This window comes from Scyliorhinus torazame, chromosome 5, assembly GCF_047496885.1.
Source record: "Scyliorhinus torazame isolate Kashiwa2021f chromosome 5, sScyTor2.1, whole genome shotgun sequence".
Taxonomy (NCBI): Eukaryota; Metazoa; Chordata; class Chondrichthyes; order Carcharhiniformes; family Scyliorhinidae; genus Scyliorhinus; species Scyliorhinus torazame.
The window spans coordinates 215570898-215594648 of record NC_092711.1 but is presented as its reverse complement, the minus strand read 5'-3'; the positions used below and the strand labels follow the sequence as shown (position 1 = coordinate 215594648).

The 23751-nt window shown below is 44.4% G+C and overlaps 1 protein-coding gene across 2 annotated transcripts in view; it reads right to left on the bottom strand.

Moving 5' to 3' along the window:
* The window catches only part of LOC140420940 (ribosomal protein S6 kinase alpha-6), a 126337-nt gene extending 102828 nt beyond the window's left edge, over window positions 1-23509 (bottom strand). The window contains exons 1-2 of one of the 2 annotated variants that reach the window (XM_072505126.1): window positions 23313-23492; window positions 973-1050 (exon numbers count right to left, since the gene is read on the bottom strand). Coding sequence is in view for 1 of the 2 variants with exons in the window: in XM_072505125.1 (XP_072361226.1) it covers window positions 23313-23372 (60 nt within the window). In the remaining variant the exon portion in view is untranslated. Of the gene's footprint in view, window positions 1-972; window positions 1051-23312 lie in introns of both variants that reach the window. The other variant, XM_072505125.1, reaches the window with a different exon arrangement.
* Between the last annotated feature and the right edge of the window lie 242 nt (window positions 23510-23751).

Sequence of the window (23751 nt, the reverse complement as noted above, 5' to 3'; positions counted from 1 at the left end):
TGAACATACTGACATACATGTCAGTATGTATCACAAACTGTTGCGACATTCAATAAGATCATGGCTGACCTGCTTGTAACTTCAACCCCACATTCCCGCCTACCCCTGCTAACCTGTCACCTCCTTGTTGACCAAGAATCTATCTAGTTCTGCCTTAAAAATATTCAATGACTGCTCTCCAATGCCTTTTGAGGAAGCGAGTTCCAGAGATTCACGACCCTCTGACAGAAAATGCAAATTACATCAAATACAAGGTCTTGTTTTAATATTGTTTGTCATGAAGTAATGATAGTATAGTATGCAAGAAAAAAATAACATGAATGAAACCAAAATCTATAAAGGAAACGAAAAAAACAATAATTCACAAAAAAACAATGGCAGTTTTAAAAAGGTGCAGAATGGACGAGGACAGATATTAACTTGTATAATATACAACACAATGGGAACATCCTGCTCCTTATGATGTGACATACTCTCAGAATTATAAATGTTACATCTCACCACACTCCACAAATGTCTGCTCCCTACTTCGCTGCTGACACCAAAATAATTTCCTCAACATTGCCAAACTTAATTCCTAGCTCTCTGACCACTGCCAAATCCCAGGTCCATATATTCATCATCTCAAGGTTAGACTTGTAACCATCTCCTCACCTGCACCAGTTTTACGAAAGTTAAAACTTACTAAAAATATCAGAGTTCACCTCCAGAACTGCACAAAACCTTCCAGCAGCTACTTATGTCCTAACAAGCTGACTCCAAAATTTTCAAGTTGCACGGTATCACCAATGCAACCATTTAAGTTTAGTGATCTCCTGCAGGTATACATCTTTGCATGCATCCTCTGCTTTCTAAAACTGGGCTTTACTTTGGCATTCAGCTTGTTCATTGGCCGGTGGTCAGGTGCACTAATTCCACATTGTCACCAGTCTTACTTTCTACAGCCTTCTCAAAATCCTTGTCTGAAAGTACCTGCCTGCCTCCCTCCCACTCCAACTGATTATCGTCTGCTCAACATCCATTCATGTCCTCCATAACATCTTCCTTCATCTGAAAGAGGTACAACAGAAAGGAAAATCAATGCTATTTACATTGTTGTTCTGACATCCTTGTCCTCACATCAGAATCATTTGCACATTTAAGGCAATGTTTGGTGGGAATAGAATTATGAGAGCAGAAGGAGGGTGACACGGTGGCGCCGAGGACCCGGGTTCGATCCAGGCTGTAGGTCACTGTCAATGTGGGGTTTGCACATTCTCCCCATGTTTGCATGGTGCCTCACCCCCACAAATCCAAAGATGTGCAGGGTCGGTAGATTGGCCATGCTAAATTGCCCCTCAATTGGAATTTTTTTTTTTTTTTTTAAAAAGAGCAGAATGTGGACCTCATGGGTAAGATGAGCTCAGATAGGATGGGAGGGAGGTAGGAAAGAAATTGTTTCAAAATTACCTTCCCTGCTGTGGACGAGCCCACTGCTAAGGATTTTTCAATTTCCCAGGCCACTAACCTAGCCTTGTTCTATCCAGTAGGACCTTTTCCATGCAGGTCCATCTATGTGACACTGCTGGCCGAAGCAGATTTGAAACTTCTGAATACACACCAACTTCCCTCAAACTCCCTCTGTTTAGCTTCCCGTGGAGCTTTACCCCCAACCAACTTGTTGGCCATTACAAAAACTTGACGGTGATGAGGGCTCGTGCTTCTGCTATGCTGTAGAGATGATTCCGTATTCTCCACTCTAACATGTCATCTAGTTAAGCTAAGACTCCTACTTGCCTGTTGAAGTCTTTCCGGGCTCCAACTGTTACACCCAGTGTGCCCCGTCAGAGACCCAATACATTGTATGTGAATAATTCCTCACCCAGGATTCATCACCTGACCTATCACTGTAACTTGGGTTACGCTTCCTCATTGTCCACCCTTGTACTTCATGCTCTAAATGTATGGCCTTCACCGCTTGTCCATCATTCTGAACATTCAACCTATTCTTATATTTTCCAGTAGATTGTTGCATCCCTTCAGTTATCTGATCCATCTGGATACAATGCGATACCCGGGAAACCACTTTGGGCAACTGACCTCTGGACAGAATAGCCCCTTCTCGTGTATCACAATCCAATTTTCTACACATATCTAACTGCTGGTGCGTCATATTTTGTCCCTCTGGCTCTGCTCCACAATGTATGCGATGAACATCGTGCTTTGTCTTTTTCCATCACATCAGAATTCATTCCGGTAATCCATGAGAAATGGGCTTTTATTGTTTGATTCTTATGCTGAATAATTAGTTTTTCCTTCCTTCACATCCTTTAACTTTCCATTTCTTAACTCCTCTCTCTTATAATAAAAGTAGATTACCCGAAGTGAATTCCACCTCGATTTTGTTCTGCAGTGTCAATTCACTAATTCTCTCTGAAATCTCAGCCTCGATCGACGTTTTCCTGCCGGCATCCGAGACATTTAAGTGAGCAGAAAAAATTTGAGTTATGGTTATTCCTTCACGAGCTGGGCGGGGTGAGGGGGGGTTGAATGTACATTTCTTGCCATTTGAAACCAGCAATCCGGTTGGTTATCTTGTATCTATGCAACTCTTCTTCCATTACTGCATAGTTCTTCTCACACAAACCATTGCTGAATGGGCACTCAGCCACGGTATTAATAACAATGATATTCAGATTTTCACATATCAGCCAAAATTCATCATTTGGAAATTCTCCTCCATTATCCATCAGGAATTTTCCCATTTCTCTGTGACCCTGTCTACAATAGTCTGTTTGTCCTTGCCATTTATTACCGTAGATAGGCTAAATCCTGTCGCCATATCTCCAAATTGTAGCAGAGAAAAACCCTGATCCTTGTCCCATAACGGTCCAGTGCCACTACATCATTAAATTTGCTGGCCAGTGGCAGACTGGGGACAGTCGATATGTAACGCAAGTGTCACATTGAACCATAACTCAATAAGGGTGCTGTATTCTTTACCAACCATTCTAGCATCTCACAACAGAGCGTTCAATTTCTGTGAAGCTGGATATGCAATTGTCTGTGTTATGTCCGGATAATCTTTTTCTTGTCCACAAAACATTTATCTCCAGAAGTTAACAGTACTGCTTGGGCACTCTGATGAGAAATAATGGATTTCTTAATGGAAGGCAGTAATGACCTGATTGTGTAAAATGCAGATCTACAGTTTTCTGAACACAATTGCTTTGTCATTCTCCATGTCTAATTTTATCTGTCCTATTTTAAAATTAGATCTGCTTAACAATGGAGGCATCTCATTGGAGACCACATCAATATTAATGAAGAGACTTATCCCAGCCATCTACCATGGGAGGACTACTTTTCTGGACAACATTAGCATGTTGGCATCCCCAAATCTAAAGCAGGTGGTGCTTCCATACTTCCACTGATCTGCCTCGTCCAGAGATTTCAGGCAGCAAACAAGCCAATCAATCTCACAAACTGTAGAAGTACAACCGCTATTCAGCACTACACAGTTGAATGAATTGGCAACCAAAACAATCGTCACTGGGTACAAACTTTCAATGACCACACAATTCCTTCATTCCAGTCACCATCATGGTTCTCAGCATCGGAATTATTTGTTTTATGCATTACTTGAGCAACACGGGTCGCTGAGGGAAATTAATTGCAAAATTATATTTAGAATCACAATAACACCGATTAATCACCCATTGTTCCATTGTTTATATGGCTCTGCCTCAGTCAAAGTTTGAAATTTTGCACTGTCCTTCCACCATTCTATATCTGAGGTTGTCAGGAGCAGAGAATAGAGACAAAATAAACTTCCTATTCAACAACCAACCACGAGAGCTTAATGTTCACCCTCTGCTACCATCTTTCTCATTAACCCACCGAGATCTTCCACAACTAAAATACTCCATAACCATTGGCAACACCACTGGTAATTTGTTCGTTTAGTATTGGCTGTACTGCTTTCTGGCAAAACAATTGCAGAAATCTTCAAACTGCAGTTATTCCAGATTATTACATAAATTCTACAGTGTGAAAGCATCTCCGACAGCCACTAATTATACAAAACAAAATTAATGCCCAACACAAAATGCTGGTGGTGTTTACGTAATTTAATATTGAATTCAGATTGAATTTATAATTAGATACTTTTATATATTATGCAGTCTACTCTTAATTCAAATAGTTGCCAGAATAATTTCAAGGTTATAGTCAAATCCCTAGGTTCAGATACTGATTCAACATCAAAGAGTTAAAAATAGAAAATATTGGAAAAGCTCAGCAGGTCAGGCAGCATCTGTGGAGAGAGAAAGAGGGTTAGTGTTTCAGGTTGACAATCTTCCACCAGAAGCTGATGAAAGGTCATTGAACCAAAATGTTAACCATTTCTCTCTCCCCTAATGCTGCTTGACCTGCTAAATATTTCCAATATTTTATTTTATTTCAGATTTTCTGCATCTCCAATATTTAACTTTTATCTAAGAATTAGATTAGATTAACATTCATCACATCCAGTTTCATCAAATCAAACTCAACAGGAATTCATCAGAAATACAGCAATTTCTAAAGGAACTGCTTTTCAAAATAAGAACCAAAACCTCGGCACAAATATTAGATATCTGGAATCCACTTGAACAAATCTTACTCTTAACTAACTATTCTTCAACTTATCTCTAACAGTACCAGACCCACTCAATAGCAAAGCTATCCCACACAATACATTTTGCAGATCGCCTGATTTATTTCTTTTTTTTTTTTAATAGTTTTTATTAAAGTTTTCACAAAATATCAACAACAAAACGTAAAAGGAACCCAATAGAATGAAGTACAAAACAAAACAAACCCGTGCCCCCCCTCCCCCCCTATACATAAATAATAAATTAACACCCCGAATTAACACATAGCAAATATATACACCCCCTCAGATCCCCAGTATAGACAAACAAAAATAATATAGATCCCCCCCCCCCCCCCCACCCCCCCCCCCAGGTTGCTGCTGCTGCTGACTATTGTCTACCGTTCTGCCAGGAAGTCCAAGAAAGGTTGCCACTGCCTTAAAAACCCCTGCACCGATCCCCTTAAGGCAAATTTCACCCTCTCCAGTTTAATAATCCCCGCCATATCATTGATCCAGGATTCCACGCTTGGGGGCCTCGCAGCCTTCCACTGAAGAAGAATCCTTCGCCGGACTACCAGGGACACAAAGGCCAGAATACCGGCCTCTTTCGCCTCCTGCACTCCCGGCTCCCCTGCAACCCCAAATATTGCGAGCCCCCAGCCCGGTTTGACCCTGGATTGTACCACCCTCGACACTGTCCTTGCTACGCTCTTCCAAAACTCCTCCAGCGCTGGGCATGCCCAGAACATATGGGTGTGGTTTGCTAGGCTCCCTGAGCATCTAACACACCTGGCCTCACCCCCAAAAAACCAGCTCATCCTTGTCCCTCTCCCCTTGCAGCTTAACACTTCCCATTATGTACCTGCCGCCATTGTCTGTCACAATGCTCAATGCCTCGAACGATACCCTCTTTCCCACCAAGATCGCCACCCCAGAATTTTGACATCCAGCCCCGAATGAAACACCTGACCTACCCACCCCTTCCTCAACCTTACCTGGTCTGCCACCTTCAGGTGTGTCTCCTGGAGCATGACCACATTCGTCTTCAGCCCCTTCAGGTGCGCAAACACCTGGGCCCACTTAACCGGCCCGTTCAGTCCACTTACGTTCCAGGTTATCAGCCGGATCAGGGGCTACCCGCCGACTAGCCATAACCTCTCCTCGGCCAGCCATGCACCCGCACCCCACCCCCGTCCCAACCCCCTCTACTCGCTCCAGCTCCCCCTTGACCATACCAGCAACAACCCGGTTCCCCCTCCACCTAGCAACCTCCCCCCAGCTCGGACCCCTCCTAGCTGCTTTGCTCCCCCCATTGCACTCCCGCAAGTCAGTTGACTCCTGCTGACCCCGGTCACACCCGCCTCTCCGACTCCTCCCATTGTGGGACTTCCCCTCACCCTCCATTACCCACCAGCAGGCTCTCCGCCTCCTCCTTCCATCTCAAGCGCGGGGAAAAAAACCTGCGCTTCCCCGCCCCGGCCCCACCCCCTCCAGCGTGGGGAAAAAGCCCGCGCTTTCCACCTGCCCGGCCCCGCCTCCTCTGGCGCAGCTCCTTTTACAGTCCCAGTCCCCTCATCCCCGACTGGGGCCTCACCCTCCCCCGCGTGGCCTCCCCCACCCCCGCGGGGCCCCATCCCCCCCTACCGGCCATTCACCCCCTACTCAGTTTACTTGCCCCCCTCCAAGAACCCACCTGACAGACCCAACCAAAACAGTGCCCAACCCACCCACACCGAATCAAAAAGAAACAAGAACAAAGAACCCCCCCTCAAAATGTAACACAACAATAATCCTCAACCATCCCCACGCCCGACCCCCATCTCGTGTCCTGAACAAAGGCCCACGCCTCCTCGGGGACTCAAAATAATGGTGCCGGTCCTTGTAGGTGACCCACCTCCGCGCTCCAGTCCTGATATATTCGAACCTCCGCGTTCTCCCACCTGCTGCTCCTCTCTTTCTTGGCCCACCCGAGTACGCACTCCCGATCAGCGAACCGATGAAACCGCACCAGCACGGTTAGCCTTGGGCCTCCTCGCCAGCACTCTATGGGCCCCTTCCAGCTCCAGGGTCCCCTGGAAGGACCCCACTCCCATCAGCGAGTTTAACATGGTGACCACATCGGCCCCCACGTCCGACCCCTCCAGCCCCTCAGGGAGGCCCAGTATCCGCAGATTCTTCTGCCTCGACCGATTCTCCATCTCCTCGAACCGTTCCTGCCATTTCTTGTGGAGCGCCTTGTGTGCCTCAACCTTTACCGCTAGACCCAAGATCTCACCCTCGTATTCGGAGACCTTTTGTCGGACCTCGCGGATCGCCACCCCCGGGCCATCTGGATCTCCAGCAGCTTATCAATAGAAGCCTTCATCGGCTCCAGCAGGTCCGCTTTGAGCTCTTCTTCCCTCGCACTTTCTTTGGCTTCACCACCACTTTTTTAGTTGCCCAGCTCCTGGTCCAAGCCATACACTGTCGGGGGAATGTTGCAGTCTTCTTCCCACACCGGGAAATGTCGGAAAAATTCCACTGGGGGCCCTGAAGAGCCCAAAAGTCCGTTCCAAGCGGGAGCTGTCGAACGTGCGACTTAGCTCTGCATAGCCACAACCAGAAGTCTGTCTGATTTATTTCTAAACTACAACTAAGATCACAGTTAAAAGGGGAATAAAATTAGAATGCATTTTCTCAAGAAAAATTCCAAAAATCAATCCCCATGCAAAATCTCACATAATAAAGTCAAATCAGACTTATCTTTTCACCAAGAAACACTGGCCCTGATTATCAAGATTTATTAAGTTGCAGAAAAATGAACCCAATTAACAAAAGATGTTCTTAGGGACCCAGGTTCAATTCTGGTCTTGGGTGACTGTGTGTGGAGCTTGTACGTTCTCCCTGTGTCTGTGTGGATTTCCTCTGGGTTCTCCGGTTTCATCTCACAGTCCAACGGTGTGCAGGTTAGGCGTGGTTACGGGATATGTAGGGTGCTCTTGGTATGGTCGGTGCAGATCTGAATGGCCTCCTTCTACACTAAGGATTTTATGCATTTTGTGAAAAAATGCTTTATTCCATCAAATAAAGTGTCCTCCACCTCAAGACCAAACGCCAAAAATAAAGAACTCAACATTGTATGTAACCTTCACTGCTAATTAAGTGCATCTTAAATATAGTTGTAATGTCGGTACATGTCATCGCCAAGGTGGTGCATAGCTTTTTTTTTTATATTCGCTCTGGGGATGCAAGTGTCGCTGGCTTTATTGCACATCCCTAACTGCCCTCCATTTCAGAGGGCATATGAGGGTCAGACGCATTTCAGAGGGCATTTGAGAGTCAGCCGCATTTCTGTGAATCTGGAATCAGATGTTGGCCAGACCAGGCAAGGACAGCAGATTTCCTTCCCTAAATGAAATTAGTGGACCAGATGGGTTTTTACCATAAATCGGCAATGATTTCACAGTCATCATTAGATTTTGTTTTAAATTGAATTCAAATTTCATCATCTGCTGTGGTGGGATTTGAACCCACTAACAGCAAGTTCTGTGACCAATTTGATTTGACTGTGTTGCATGAGAGGTTGATGTTAGCCAGAGGAGGGAGAAACTCCCTCCTCCTTTAGTCGTGAGGCTTTTCACATCAACATTCACATGGCATCTGTAACAATACAGCACTTTCTCACTGACGTGACAACCTCAACCTGTGGTGCGGCTCGAACCCATCAACATCTGATTGAAAAGCAAGAGTGTTGCAATTCAGCTAGAGCTGACAGACACATTTCTTTAATGAAATTGACTTTAAATTGATTTTTAAAACACAATTAGAAATACATCTAGCCAGTGAGCAAACCATCAAAATTAATTTTAAAAATAAATCTAAATTGGTGAAATTCAACTTTTAAGTATTACAATGATGTTGAGCAGGATTGGTTTACATGCTGAGGGAGGAGATGGACTGACTGGAATCATTCATACAAGGATGAAGTCAAAATATCATCTTTGCAGAAATGATTCCCCGATTCCCTACCATCACCGTCCCTATCCCTTTCCCCTCACCCACATAAATCAGGTGGATATTCCTTATCCAATTTCTTGAGAGCTGGATAATCCCTCTGAGTATCACTGTAGAGAAATGTTAATATTCTAATTAATCAGAAACCAATTCAGTATAAGGATTGGGTTGGGAGCTGCCATCAGAAATTTGAGAACATGTATGGTACAGATTTTTAAACTGGGAATCCCCGGACCCTGACTGGCTCCTCTGTCTTGTTTTGCATTTTATAAACTTAGACGCTGCCTTTTGGAAGAGCACTTGCAGAGGATCCCACACAATTACATCGGAAAACCACTGCTTTATGGGAAGGAGGTTGCCTGAAGACATTTCAGGTGCTATTCAAAGTTTTAACCACTACAAAATCCATTGTAAAGGTAGAGGGAAAATTGAAGAGTTTTTTGAAGCAGGCAGCTCTCAGATTCTGCAAACCTCAAAACTTTATAACCGAAGACAGTAAATCCCATTTTTTGGCAAAACTACACAAGGTTGGCAGAAAGGATCCAGAGACCATGGGCGAGATTCTCCCAACAGGCGGCTAAGTGCAGTCGGCAGAGTAAAAACGGGTGTTTTATACTCCGGCGTCGGCGCCCTTTCCGGGAGCCGATTCTGCGGCCCACAGGGGGCTAGGACGGCACTGGCCTGCGCCGTCCAGCTGCCGATCCCAGCCTGAACCCGGCGCCGCGGATGCACAGTTGGGCCGGCGCCAACTAGCATATGCGCAGTGCCCTTCTTCCCCACGCCGGCCCCGACGCCAAATGGCGTAGGGCTACAGGAGCCGGCACGGAGGAAAGGAGGCCGGGGGGGGGGGGGCAGAGAGGCCGGCCCCCCGATCGCAGGCCAGGCCACTACGGAGGCCCCCCCCCTCCCTCCCGGGCTCGGACCTCCCCCTTCCATTCCCAGACCCTTCAACGCCGAGGATCCGGCCGGCTCAGAGGATGTTAGAATGGCGCCAGCAGGACTTGGCTTTTTGATGGCAGCCGCTCGGCTCATTCGGGCCGGTGAGTCGGCGCATACCCCGACTGGCGCCGCCCACGCCGGTGCCGATTCTCCGCACTGCAGAGAACTGCATCCCGGCGTTAGGGCAGCGTGGCGCAATTTGCGCGCCGTCAGGGCGTCGATTCTCTGACGCGGCGGCGAGTCGGAGAATTCCGCCCCTGATGAATATAATTTACACCACCTCAACGAATACAATTTGGTTCATGTTTAGCTGTAGCTTCCTGCTGGAAAAATTGCACTATTATTATTACACCCCAGAAAGCCTAATCAAACTGAGGTAAATGATGATGCAAATTTGGTGAACACATCTTGAAATCGTCCTGGGATCTCTTTGGCTTGGTTTAGCAGTTGACACACAGAGTAATAGGCTGACATACAGTAATAGTCGACTGATCCAAATAACCAGAACATGAGGCATGCATGATGCTACAGTATCAGAATGAAGGGATCATTTCATCGAAGGAAGTTTATTTTTTGCCACTCCCAAAACTGACCTGGAGTTCCAAATACATGCCATCTGCTTCACCGTGAAAAAAACACAGGTGAAAAGATTAATTTGGAATGAGCAAATCTGGTGAGAAATGGAGACACCTTTGGCCTCTGGGATATTGCAGTCTTTGATGTGTGCTCTTGGACAGTAATCAAGAAAGAAAGAAACTCTGGATCTGTAAAAGATTTCAGAATTTCTGATTGGTCAGGCTGAGAAAATACTGGTTAGCTGATTGTATTATCGATTGGTACGCATGTGCTGTTCTTCTTTGAATGATTCAGTTTGCAGGGGGTGGGGCAGGGAAGGTTTGAAGAGGAGACTTGTGATGTGCAGTCAACAACACAAATCACAAACTTGTATTTGTATCGCTCAGGAACCTCTCAAAGCCATTCACATGCATTTAGTTCCTCTGAAATGCAAGTCAGTTATGTAGATGAATGCAACAACTATGTTTTGCATAGTTATAAGAGGATCAGCCAATTCATGCGTGATGCATTGTTTGGAGAAGGAAAGTTAATAAGGACACTCAAAGAACTCCAAACTCACCTTTTACTGCAAACCTGAGCCATCTCAGCAAATCTCATCCAAAGAATGCCACCTCTGACAATGGAGCTTCAAGAAATTGAAGAGCCAGTCTGGATTGTCTAGGTCCTGGGGTGTGGCGTGAGCCAACCCACCTCTGACTCAGAAATGAAACACTAACTGAGCCAAAATAACATCTGATTGGCACTGGATGCGGTTCAAGATGATTTTCTCCTCACTGTTATTTCTAACACTGTATTAAAAATAACAAAAATACAGAAACACGCTTCCTATGCCAACTGCATAATATGGTCCAGCACAACATATGATTGATACCTTATGATTAAGTTTCTTTCACTGTATAAGAATTTGAGAACTAGTGTGATATTTCCGGCCTCCCTTCATCAGCTGTCATTGGCACACCTTATCTATTGGATCACAAAAGATAAAAACCCTAGGGTCTCCCTTCAAGACTGGAATCGAAGTGTTATTTAACATTCTGTGGGCATTGTCAAATTACTCATGACTCAAACAGTAATAATGTTATAATAAGCTCAGTCACATCCAGCTGAGTATAAACTTTTGTTACAAATCACGTAAAACGTCAGACACCAGATAGCAACGGCTACTAAATTTTGCTGTTGAAATAAATCCATGTTATCAAAGGTTATGTGGTAGCATTGTGGATAGCACAATTGCTTCACAGCTCCAGGGTCCCAGGTTCGATTCCGGCTTGGGTCACTGTCTGTGCGGAGTGTCCACATCCTCCCCGTGTGTGCGTGGGTTTCCTCCGGGTGCTCCGGTTTCCTCCCACAGCCCAAAGATGTGCAGGTTAGGTGGATTGGCCATGATAAATTTCCCTTAGTGTTGGGTGGGGTTACTGGGTTATGGGGATAGGGTGGAGGTGTTGACCTTGGGTAGGGTGCTCTTTCCAAGAGCCAGTGCAGACTCGATGGGCCGAATGGCCTCCTTCTGCACTGTAAATTCTATGTAAAAAAAAATTCTATGTTACTGGAATTGTCACTAATATGAATTTGGATCAGCCTGGACAGAAGTTTCTCAAATATAAACCATAATTCTGTTTTATCACTAATTTCTGTGCCTGATGATATTTAAGCCGCAGCTTCCATGTTCAGCAAAGAACAGTTAAGAACCCAAGTCATAATGCCAATCCACTTCACAAAAATCAAATCTGGGCTAACACTCCAGTATCGTACTTAGGCAGTGCTGTATTGTTAGAGGATTGTTACAGTTTTGGATGAGATATTGAATCAATGCCATCTTAGATAAAATAAAAGCAAGTGAGTTATTCACAGCACCCTGGCCAATGTTTACTCTCAACCGACATTACCAAAAAACAGATTATCTGGTCTTTATCCCATAGCTGCATATGGAACTATGCAGTTTGTTGCCACATTTTCTACATTACAACAATACTACAAAAGTACTTGCATAGGAACAATATGCAGGGGTTCAGGGAAAAGGCAGGGGAATGGCACTAAGCCATAATGCTCATTTGGAGAGCCAGTGCAGACACGGCGGAACAGGGAAGCATGATAGCATAGTGGTTAGCACAGTTGCTTCACAGCAGCAGGTTCCCAGGTTCGATTCTCAGCTTGGGTCACTGTCAGTGCGGAGTCTGCACGTTCTCCCCGCGTCTGCATGGGTTTCCTCCGGGTGCTCCGGTTTCCTCCCACAAGTCCCGAACTTGGGCAATTTGGACATTCTGAATTCTCCCTCGTGTACCTGAACAGGCGCTGAAGTGCGGCAGCTAGGGGATTTTCACAGTAGCTTCATTGCAGTGTTAATGTAAGCCTACTTGTGATAATAAAATATTATAAATGCCCTCCTTCTGCACTGTAACAATTCTGTGAAACTTATTGAGTGATTTGGGATGTCCTGAAATCATAAAACGTATTATATAAATGGAAGTCTATCTTTCATTATTATTGCTCTATTTGAATATGAACTGGAAAGCGGCAACAGCCTTGGGCCTCAGTGCAATATGAAAATAATTAAGATAGTTTAATAGTAGAGCAATGATGCTGCATCTAACTACTGATGCAATCTACTGTAGTTACTCAGCTACTTTACACACAGTCAGACATAATGGTTTTTCCCTTTGTTATGAAACAAAATTTAATTACAGCTTGATAACTCACAGCTGAGTGCAGCAATATCTGGTGCCAAGTTGATCTGTGCATTTAATACTTCCGAGAGAGATTTTTCAAGGTGATAGCTTGTCACGTCCAGAGGAAAGCAGCAGCTCATACATGCACCAAAATGTTCTTCATACGATTAATTGCTATTAGACTGAAGAAGGGCGAATTTCAAAATAATGTAAATGAATTTATTTCATGGGGCAGTAGTATTGTGGTAATGTTACCGGCCTAGTAACCTGTAAGCTGGGACAAATACTTCAGAGGCACAAGTTCAAATCCCACCATGGCATCTGATGGAATTTAAATTAAATTCACTAATAAATCTGGAATTAAAACACTAATCTCAGTAATGATGACCATGAAACTACCAGTGTCATCAAAAGCCCACCTGGTTCTCTTTGAGGAAGGAAATCTGTCATCATTACCTAGTCTGGCCTAGGTAATGTGACTCCAGACCGACAGCGATGTGGTTGGCTCTTAACAGCCTTCTGAAATGGCCTGGCAAGCCACTCAAAAAGTGGCTCACCACTTCTCAAAAGAAAATAGGGATGGGCAACAAATGCTGGCCTGGACAGTGATGCTCTCATCCCATGAACGAATTAAAGACATCAAACATGAGAACTGAACACCAAGACTTCTCAATAACTGAAAATAATTGGTCAAAACATGCAGGTGACGACACACTGTTACAGGCACAAGTCAGTTCCTGAACCTTACAAACATGCTCACATTTGCAAAGCTACCTGACCAACCGATGCAAATCAATCTTAAAAGTCTGGAAAAGGCAGTCATGCCTCTGCCAACATTTGAATTCACCAATATAACTGTGACTGTATTTCAAAACAAAACTGAGTAAAACTCTTTGCAACACCCTGGGGACATGCAAGGTATTACATTATTACAAACACTTTTCTTAATTAGCTGCAAGAGGTTGGGAAGAGGAATTGGCCTCAAATGCTTCTTGATCCCCTATATGCAAGTCAGCTTATGCACAGCGGCATGATGATGGCAGAATAATGTATGATGGGACAATAATTTAGCATTTACAGAGCTGGTAACAGAGCAAGCATCCCAAAGTGCAATCAGACAATATCAAATAAGTTGCTAAGGTGGTAAAGAGGGTTTGCCAGGAAGGTCTTCATGGAGAGGTGGAAATACCAGTGCAGATGTTTAGGAAAGGGAGCATCGGTCCAAGCTTGCCATATCAGCCTAGCTGATATGACTTTTTGGGACTGTCAAGAAGGAACCGGGCAGCTGTGGGCTTACCCAAGAGAGTATTAAACCCAGGATAACAGCAGGAAGGTAAGACGGCAAAGGAGTAGTGAAGGGCTATGGTAGAGATTGAAGAGCAAAGAACTCAAGGGGACAAATGACAGAACAACAAGCAATGAGAAGAGAAATGGAGCATGCCACAAAAAAAAAAGACAGCAGCGATGGATTTGGATCAAGATAGTTGTCTAATATGCAAATTTGAATACTGGTTGCTCAATTATATACGAATAGCAGAGATTAGGATATCTTGGCTGTAAACAGGGAGGTTACAATTTGTGACTTATTGAAATGGTGGAGTCAGCTTGGAGCATCAACAAACCAGTGTCCAGATTCACAGACAGTGGTCGACAGAGGTTGAATTCAGAGTTGTTCTGAGACAGAATATCAGTGGGCTCACTATTTGATAGACGATTCCTCAATGGAAACAAAAGGGCCAACAAGTGAAGGGTCAACCACAAGCTGACAAGAGGTTAAACTATTGGCCCTAGCAGAAATGTGCAGTGCCCCAGCTGCTGGCAATAACTGGGTCTCCAAGCACTATGTATTTATGAACGTCATTAATGCATACCAGGAAGACTGGAGAGAAAGTCCTGTAAAGGGACGAGTTTAGAGGCGCTGGTGACGGCGCCGCTACCGATCTCACCTAAAAGGTTTACCACGAACCCGGTGGTGGCGGCAACATTGAATATCTGGGGACAGTGGAGGCGACAGAGAGGGGTGCGGGGAGCCCTGGTGGGGTCCCCAATCAGGAACAACCATAGGTTCGCCCCAGGAAGAATGGATGGAGGATTTCAGAGCTGGTACCAGTTGGGAATTAGGAGGGTGGGAGATTTATTTATAGATGGGACTTTTGCGAGCTTGGGAGCATTGGAGGAAAAGTATAAGTTGCCCCGGGGAAATTTCTTGAGATATATGCAGGTGAGGGCGTTTACTAGACAACAGGTGAGGAAATTTCCGTTGCTCCCGACACAGGGGATACAGGACAGGGTGCTTTCAGGGGTGTGGGTCGGAGAGGGCAAGGTGTCAGAGATTTACCGAGAGATGAGGGAAGAGGGGGAGGAGTCGGTGGGCGAACTAAAAGAAGAACTAGGGGAGGAGATAGAGGAGGGTATGTGGGCTGATGCCCTAAGCAGGGTAAATTCCTCTTCCTCATGCGCCAGGCTTAGCCTGATTCAATTTAAGGTGCTACAAAGAGCACACATAACGGGAGCAAGATTGAGCAGGTTCTTTGGAGTGGAGGACAAATGTGGGAGGTGTGGCGGGAGCCCGGCAAACCACGCACATATGTTTTGGGCGTGTCCGGCACTGGAAGGGTATTGGAAGGGAGTGACTTCGCGGGTGGTGAAGGCCCGGGTCAAACCAGGCTGGGGGTTAGCTCTATTTGGAGTTGCGGAAGAGCCGGGAGTGCAGGAGGCGAAAGAGGCTGACGTTGTGGCCTTTGCGTCCCTAGTAGCCCGGCGCAGGATCCTACTCATGTGGAAGGAGGCGAAACCCCCCGGACTGGAGGCCTGGGTAAATGATATGGCGGGGTTCATTAAATTGGAGCAGATAAAGTTTGCCCTGAGAGGATCGGCTCAAGGGTTCACCAGGCGCTGGCAGCCATTTCTCGACTACCTAGGGGAACGTTAGAGGGAAGACAGATGACCAGCAGCAGCAACCCAGGGGGAAGGTGGGGGGGGGGGGGTTAGTTTAGTTTAGGTCAAAGATAAAGGGGTTTTGTTACTTGTGTATTAAAAATTTCTGTATTGTTATTGTTGCGTTTGCTTTGTAAGAGGGGAAAACTTGTTGTTTGGGAAAAAAATTTCAATAAAACATATTTTCTTTTAAAAATTAATGCATACCAGGGAGTCATAGGGGCTGCAGATAAAATTTTAATCCCCGTTACCATTAATTTTCATTTATCTCAAGTTGCTTACCTGAAGAAATCTTAGCATTCTGGCTTAGGCAAGAACACCAGCAGCCCTTTTCAAATCTGCCTGCCCACATAGTTGAACAGAACAAAACGTCGCAAGTACAACAAAGTTGCTGAAATTTTGAGGGCCAGATTTCTAGGGGTTCTTTTTGGGATTTCTCTGAAATAAATCAAAACAGCACACCCCCCAACTTGCAACAGCAACGCCACAGAAAGCCCACTAGCTAGCATGTACACGTCAGCGATAGTCTGAAATCCAGGAAGAACCAGTAAATCCCACACAATAAGGAACCCCTAATATCAGTTTTCAAGGGTAAATAGTTTAACTAAACAGGTTTTCCAATCCATAAGATAAACTAAGTATTCACTACTCTCAATTACAAGTATTATATTTATACACTGGTACTTCGATAACAACCTTATACGGAGACTGGTGAAACACTGTAGCACTCACGTGTCCTTTACTGTGCCTCTCTTTTGTGCCAAAACCAAAAATCAAGCCCAGTGTAAAACAAATTTTACCATCCAAAAAAGGCACACAAAGCTCAACAAATCTTGTTGATACACAAATACAGAAAAATGTATTCAGACCACATATTGTTTGGCATTAAATGCAAAATATCTCCAGCTATAAATTTAAAGCGCGCTTCAAGACCTTAACCAACATTGCAGGCAGTCCTTTGTTACTTCGCCCACACACTTCAGCAATCCTGCGTCAGACTTCCTCACTGCACTCAGCAATATCAATTGCCAGATCCTCCAATACATCAGCCTTCACTCCTCCACAAAAAAGCAAAACAATAGAACCATGTTTGGTTCCGGCATTACACAAAATTTTGCATACTCCAAAAAAACATTTCATCATTGCAGGCAGTCTTTTGTTACTTCGCCCACACACTTCAGCGATCCTGCGTCAGACTTCCTCACTGCACTCAGCAATATCAATTGCCAGATCCTCCAATACTTCAGCCTTCACTCCTCCACAAGAAAGCAAAACAATAGAACCATGTTTGGTTCCGACATTACACAAGATTTTGCATACTCAAAAAAAACATTTCATAAAGCACCAGCTGGAAAACAGTACACAGTGCAAACAAAAGAAAAGCATGCTATTTATTACACTTGTGGAAGATAATTAACATCAGTCATGAGTTAGTTTTGCCTCATTGAACTAAATTAATCCATTACACCTGCACCCTCCCATTCCCTCATTCTCAACAAAATATACTGATTTATTCATTAGCTAATTAATTGGTCAAGTATTGTGCAGAATGTTAATCAAAATAGCTGGAGGAAACAAGAGGGAAGAACACAAACTAATCAATTTACAGATTTCAAGACCGAGTTTCATTAATGTTCATTGTGCAAAATATTCAGGATCCATGTCACCAGAGAACTACTTGTTTTATGCAGATTACAACACTGAAGGAGGTTGTTTGTATCACTATGTTTGGCTGACTCTTTGCATGAGTAATCCAACTGCACTGCTATGTCTTCATATCTTATGTCTTCCTCCGTTTCAAATTGCACTGGTCTCTGCCTCAGCCACTCCCTGTGGCAAAGCATTTCATGCTCCAACACAGCATAAAGATTTGCCACCTATCTCTCCAACTCAATTGCTCCAGCAGCAAAGCCACAACCAAAGGAAATACGTTCCCTCTAGCTTTAAAGCACTGTACATAACTAAAGTTTACAAACTGGGGAAACCATATTAAAATCCATCTATAACAGCTTAACTGCATGGAGCTTCCTCTCAAAAGCCCCATGCTATTGGGGCCAGAAGTAACAGGTTATCCCAAATTCAAGTTATTGCATTACCAGTAATGGATAACAAGAGTATTTTTTGCCCCATTTGGAAATTAATGCCAGCTAAAAGCTAGTCAGATTAGGTTTACGGTGGACTACATGCAAACCATACTATCTCTGCTCCAAAACAAGCCATGACCCCCATACTTATTACAACAGACCTTACACTCCATCTTTGGATGTCTGAGTCAGTCTACTAATTGGTGAAGTTGTGTGTTGCGAACTCACGACCACTCAAAAATGGCTGAGAACATCATAAAAAGCTTCACATCAATCCTTCTTTGGCACAGCCTTCTGATTAAGTTGTGAAGCACTGGATTAATGCAGGGGCACTATATTATGTTTAGCTCAGGTTTTTGGCTGAAGTGTGTGCTCAATGAAAGTTCATATCGCTTAATTTACATTATGCCAAACATTTGGGAAGGGCGGAGGGTTCTCTTAAAGGAGAAAAAATCCAGTCTTTTGAAATGTTTAAAGAATAAAATATCAAATTTAGTAAATCTAGTAACAGCTGAGGCACCGAGCAACAATGCTGTTCCTACATCAGAGAATACCAAGCAGAGCATTAATAAATATGGTCAGTTATTGCTCTAATGTACAAAACGCACACCTTTTGTTGGGGCTGCTGTCCATCATAACAATACTTGAGGTTATCCAGAGAGAAACGATGTTACATTACCTTCCACAATTTTGATAGGTGAACAGAAGTTAAACCGAAGTTTAAATGAATATATATACGAGAATGAACTTGCAGGAGCACTTCAAAAAAGATAGCTTGTACTTTACCTGCATTTCAAATTCACAGCATTTTGCTTGGTGCCTCAACTGTTACTAGATGTACCAAGACTTGAAACTTGATTTTCCTCACATTGACCTCTGTTCCTGGCACTCGCTCCTCCCATTCTACAAACCTTAGGGCATGGAAGCCAAATTCGAGTAAATAAACACTAATTACACCAGCCTCAGAAATGCAGCACTACTGCCTCACAGTGCCAGGAACCCAGGTTTAATTGCGGCCTTGGGTGACTATCTGTGTGGAGTTTGCTCATTTTCCTGTGTCGGGGTTTCCTTTAGGTGCTCTGGTCAGTCCAAAGATGTACGGGTTAGCTGGATTAGCCATGCTAAATTGCCCCTTAGTGTCTCGGGATGTGTAGGTTAGGTTACGGGAATAAGGTGGGGTGTGAGGGAGTGGAAGTGGAGGGTTCTCTTTCAGATGATCAGTGCGGACTCGATGGGCCAAACTGCCTCCTTCTGTACTGTTGTTTTGTTTGAAGTACCAATTGCAATTTAATTATTTTAATTATACAGAGGGGAGTATTTTCCTAGCTACTGCTCATGGGTAAAACCGTCACCAATCACTCAATGAACTATTCTTTAAACATTTCAAAAGACTGGATTAATTCTCCTCCTCCACCACAAACCACAAATGTTTGGCATATGTAAGAAATATGAACTATTATTGAGCACATGCTTCAGCTTAACAACTGCACCAAATGTAATATAGTACCTACACATTCCGCTTGACAATTTGCTACTTTTTCCCATATTGAATACAAAATCGGCCTGATAAATGTGCTTTCTGAAATTATGAGAAGAATTTCAGCATTGTTATTCTGGATTAATGAAGTATGAACTAATAGGAAATTTTCCTCTTGCTTTACCGTTTCCTCTTTCCTTCACAATGGGTTTACTTGAACATTGTTTTACCCCTTTACAGAGCTTCATGCATCAAGCCTTCAGGAAAGCCCCTCTCAAGTCAAGTCACTTGAAGCACAAACAACTTAGCTATGACTCTTTCTCTCGTGCTCATTTCCCCAGCCACAAGGAGGCAGCTGTCTTCAACGGAGCACCTCGATATCATTAGCACTAGGATCAATATATATATATATATTTTTTAAAGTAATCTAACCAGCATATCTCCAGGTTTGTGTTCTAACCACCTCATATTTTCTTCTGTGATATTGTCCTTCTCCCTTGCAACCAGATGAGCAAGTTTGGTTAGTGGATTTGAATGGAAGAACAAAAGTTGTTGGTGGCATTGGTGGAGAGGGTGGGGAGAGGAAGTAAACAAAGGAACAGAAGGAATCAGGTGTTATGAAAAATGGAAAACCAGTCACTTACTCTGGCAGCCTAGGAAACAATGCCCAGTGGGAAACAAATTAAAATTTCAACACGTTGAAGCTACACTGGCCTGTGGGGCTCAACATACACATGTCCTATTGGCAGCAAATGGTATTTACATATATGGTCAACACAGACATCTGGTACTGAGAACACTCGGTCTCTACGTTATACAAGGTGGAGTGACAGGTTATCGAAATTTCACATTGCCACAGAAAGCAAGTACAGGCATTTGGAGCATCCATGAGCCACAACCTGACAGCTTCAAGTATTTAAAATTTGTATCATAAAGAGATAGCAAGTCAGAGCTGGATAATTTGTTTTTCAAAACACACTGTGATAAGACATATTTTGTAGTTTCCCGCAATATTAACTAAAATTTAAAAGTAGCTGATGGTTCAGTGACTCAATCTAAAGTTTAGATTCCATTTTTACAGGTTGCCCACTTACTACTCTACAGCTGCGCCTAATTCTTGTGTCCTTGTGTTTAGTTCATTTGTTGCTGAAACCCTTGGTCATGCCTTTTTTCATATTAGACTTGACTATTCCAACGTTCTGCTAGCTGGCATTCCATTTTGCACCTCCATAAAACTGAACTCACCCGAAACTCTACTGTCAGTGCATGTTACAATTCTACGGCCCATTCATCCGTCATCCCATGCTCGCTGCACCAGTCCAATCCTCGTCTTCAAATCCTTCCATGGCCATAGCCCCTCCTATTTGTGATCTCCTGCGCCATCAGAATCTACTGAGATTGCAACGCTCCTAGATTCCGGCCTTTTACATTCCCAATTCTCCTTGCATGTCTTTATCTGACCAGGCAAACTCTCCCTGCCTCTCACTCCTCCTTCATGATGCTTCTTATCCTAAAATCTCTACATTGCTCAGTGTCCTTTGAGAATGGCTCCTGGACCATTTTGCTATCATAAAAGCCACTACACAGGGCAGCACAGTAGCATAGTGGTTAGCACAGTTGCTTCACAGCTCCAGAGTCCTAGGTTCGATTCCCGGCTCGGGTCACTGTCTGTGTGGAGTCTGCACGTTCTCCCCGTGTGTGTGAGAGTTTCCTCCAGGTGCTCCGGTTTTCTCCCACAGTCAAAAGATGTGCAAGTTAGGTGGATTGGCCATTCTAAATTCCCCTTAGTGTCCAAAATGGTTAGGTGGATTATTAGGTTACCGGGATAAAAGGGATAGGGTGGAGGCATGGGGCTTAAGTAGGGTGCTCTTTCCAAGGGCCGGTGCAGAATCGATGGGCTGAATGGTCTCCTTCTGCACTGTAAATTCTATGATTCTATGTAAACTGTTGTTGAGTAACCTTATTCTACCTCAAGTGAAATGTCAAATCAGCATAATATTGCCAATGTACAGAATTATGGAGCATTAATTATGTAAATAGGCTGGTTTAGCTCAGTGGGCTAAACAGCTGGTTTGTGATGCAGGACAAGCCGACAAGCGCGGGTTCAATTCCCGTACCAGCTTACCTGAACAGGCGCCGGAATGTGGCGACTGGGGACTTTTCACAGTAACTTCATACTTGTGACAATAAGATCTTATTATTATTAAGATCAAGTAAAATGTAGCACAGAGAGTAGCAAAACATATAATCATTTAAACAGGATACTTTTTTTTAAAACTATGCATTAATTTAACTCCTTCATATAGAAGCACAAACAGGTACATACAAAAGGTAGAATAGGCCTACATTACCTCCATTATGTTAACAGTTAAGAATATGCAAGTATGGTGAGTAGGTCACTGTACAATTTTAAATACGGAAATAGAGCCACTGAATACCGTACTAAAAAATTGCATTACGTGATCACCAATAACGCATTGCAGAATTTAAGAATTAACACTAAGACAAATACTAATTGTGCAAATTGTCAGACAGTCTGCAGCCGCAAAGCAAGATTTATTTTGTGAGGCTGGGGTTGGAAGGCATGCAGAAAGACCTATTAATCACATTTATTGACTTCCTGTTGACATATGTTCTTCCATAATCTGGAATGCCCAGCTCTCAAAATCCTGACAAGCACTCTGTGACAAGGCAGCTTCAGATTTGCTTTATAGACATCATCTCTGCTACTCTCCCCCTCCCAACCCCATTTTACTTTCTTCAGGAAGAGAGAGTACACACTACAAAGACATGCAATCTTAATCTGTAAAACTCATCAAGTTCCCACAAATGAGAGGTGAGGTTCCAACCACCAAACTTACTGGGTTGACAAAGAAAAAGTATTTCTCCCCATCAATAGCAAATTCATCTTTGTTCCTTCAACTTCACAACAAATCCTACTTTTGACTCAAAATGCTGAAACTGAGGTGGAGAGCACATGTGGGTTTTTCCACTTGATTCCTACCATACTGAGAGCCCAATCTGCCAAGGGAAGGAGAACGAAGAAGATTCTCAGCCTCAAAACCAGAACTCTTCAGCCTCAAAAGGACATCGCAGAGGAAACTACCAGGTACAATACCTAACCGGTGAACCCAAAACAATGTTTTGTAATGCTGAATAACAAAAGTGTAATGGAATAGACACCAGGAAGTACTTTTCTTATCCACACACAATGGTGAGACCTGGAATGGGTTAACGAATATTGTATTGGAGACTCTTTCAGCAAACAACTGGCCAGCAAGGTAAAGACAGCAGAGATGTTATTCTGGCCGAATGACACCAAACATGCTGAAGGGAACCTCTTCACCGAAACCGTATTGCACAAAAAAAAAATCAGCGGATATACCTATTTGTCCATAGATCTGCTTGAAGTCAACTCAACAGCAGCAAAGGATTAGGGAACAACACTTCGTCTAGAAGCGCAGCAAGGAAATAGGATAGGTCTTTAAACCAAAATAAATCACCCAGTGTGTTAACACAAGAGGAATCCTAAATAGGACAACCGTCGACTCACTGTTTTCCTACCGACTGGACGCCTGAAAAACGTTTTCCAATTTTGTTAGGCATCAAGTATGGGGCGGTGATGATGCGGCTTGATTAAATAGTAACAGAGCTAGGAAAGCTGAAACTTGATGCAGGACACTGACTGACGTCTTTTCTACCCTGTGGCAAGAGTGCTGGGAGACAAACTACGGGAAAGCCCAATGTCCAACACAGCAGGGTAGCTTGGTAATGCATCGATGGGCGGCAGGGCTCACAGTTTGAGACCACCAACAGTGTGGCTATGAGGAGTTGGCCGGCCCTTCCTGCCTGCTCCAGGTCAATCACCACCGCGGAGACAGTGAATAGGCCTTTAGTGAAGACAGGGAACCAGGACCCTGGAGGGACAGATCCTGAGAGGGAGGGCACACAGTGAGTACGGGCCCAGGGGTGGGAGCCGACCCAGGGAGGGCGCTGACCTCCCTCCCCCGGCCGATCCTACCTACCTCACTCACGCTCGACACTTCCATGTTTTGCCAGGGCTCCTCTAGCTGAACAAACGGCATCCTAGTCCCGCCGCCGGGCACGGCCGCTGCTCATGCTGCTGCTGCGGGCGGGCTGACAGCGACTGGGGCAACCGGTTGGCCGAAACACACACACACACACAGAAACCGTGACCGCCCTCCTCCACCATCCCATCGCCTCCCCTCCCGCACCGACCCCGCCCACAACAACATGGCCGCCGCACACGCACGTCAGCGCGCAGCCGACTCCCGCCCCCGTCACACCGGGCGCGCGCGCGCTTCCCGCTCAATTCCTGGGGCGTGCGCGCGCGCCCATTCACCAGGCAGCCTGGGTGTGAATGCTCCTTGCTTCATTTATCATTTACAAGTACGAATGCTCCTCACTGCCTTTGCCATCCACCAGGATTGACGCTCCTCACTC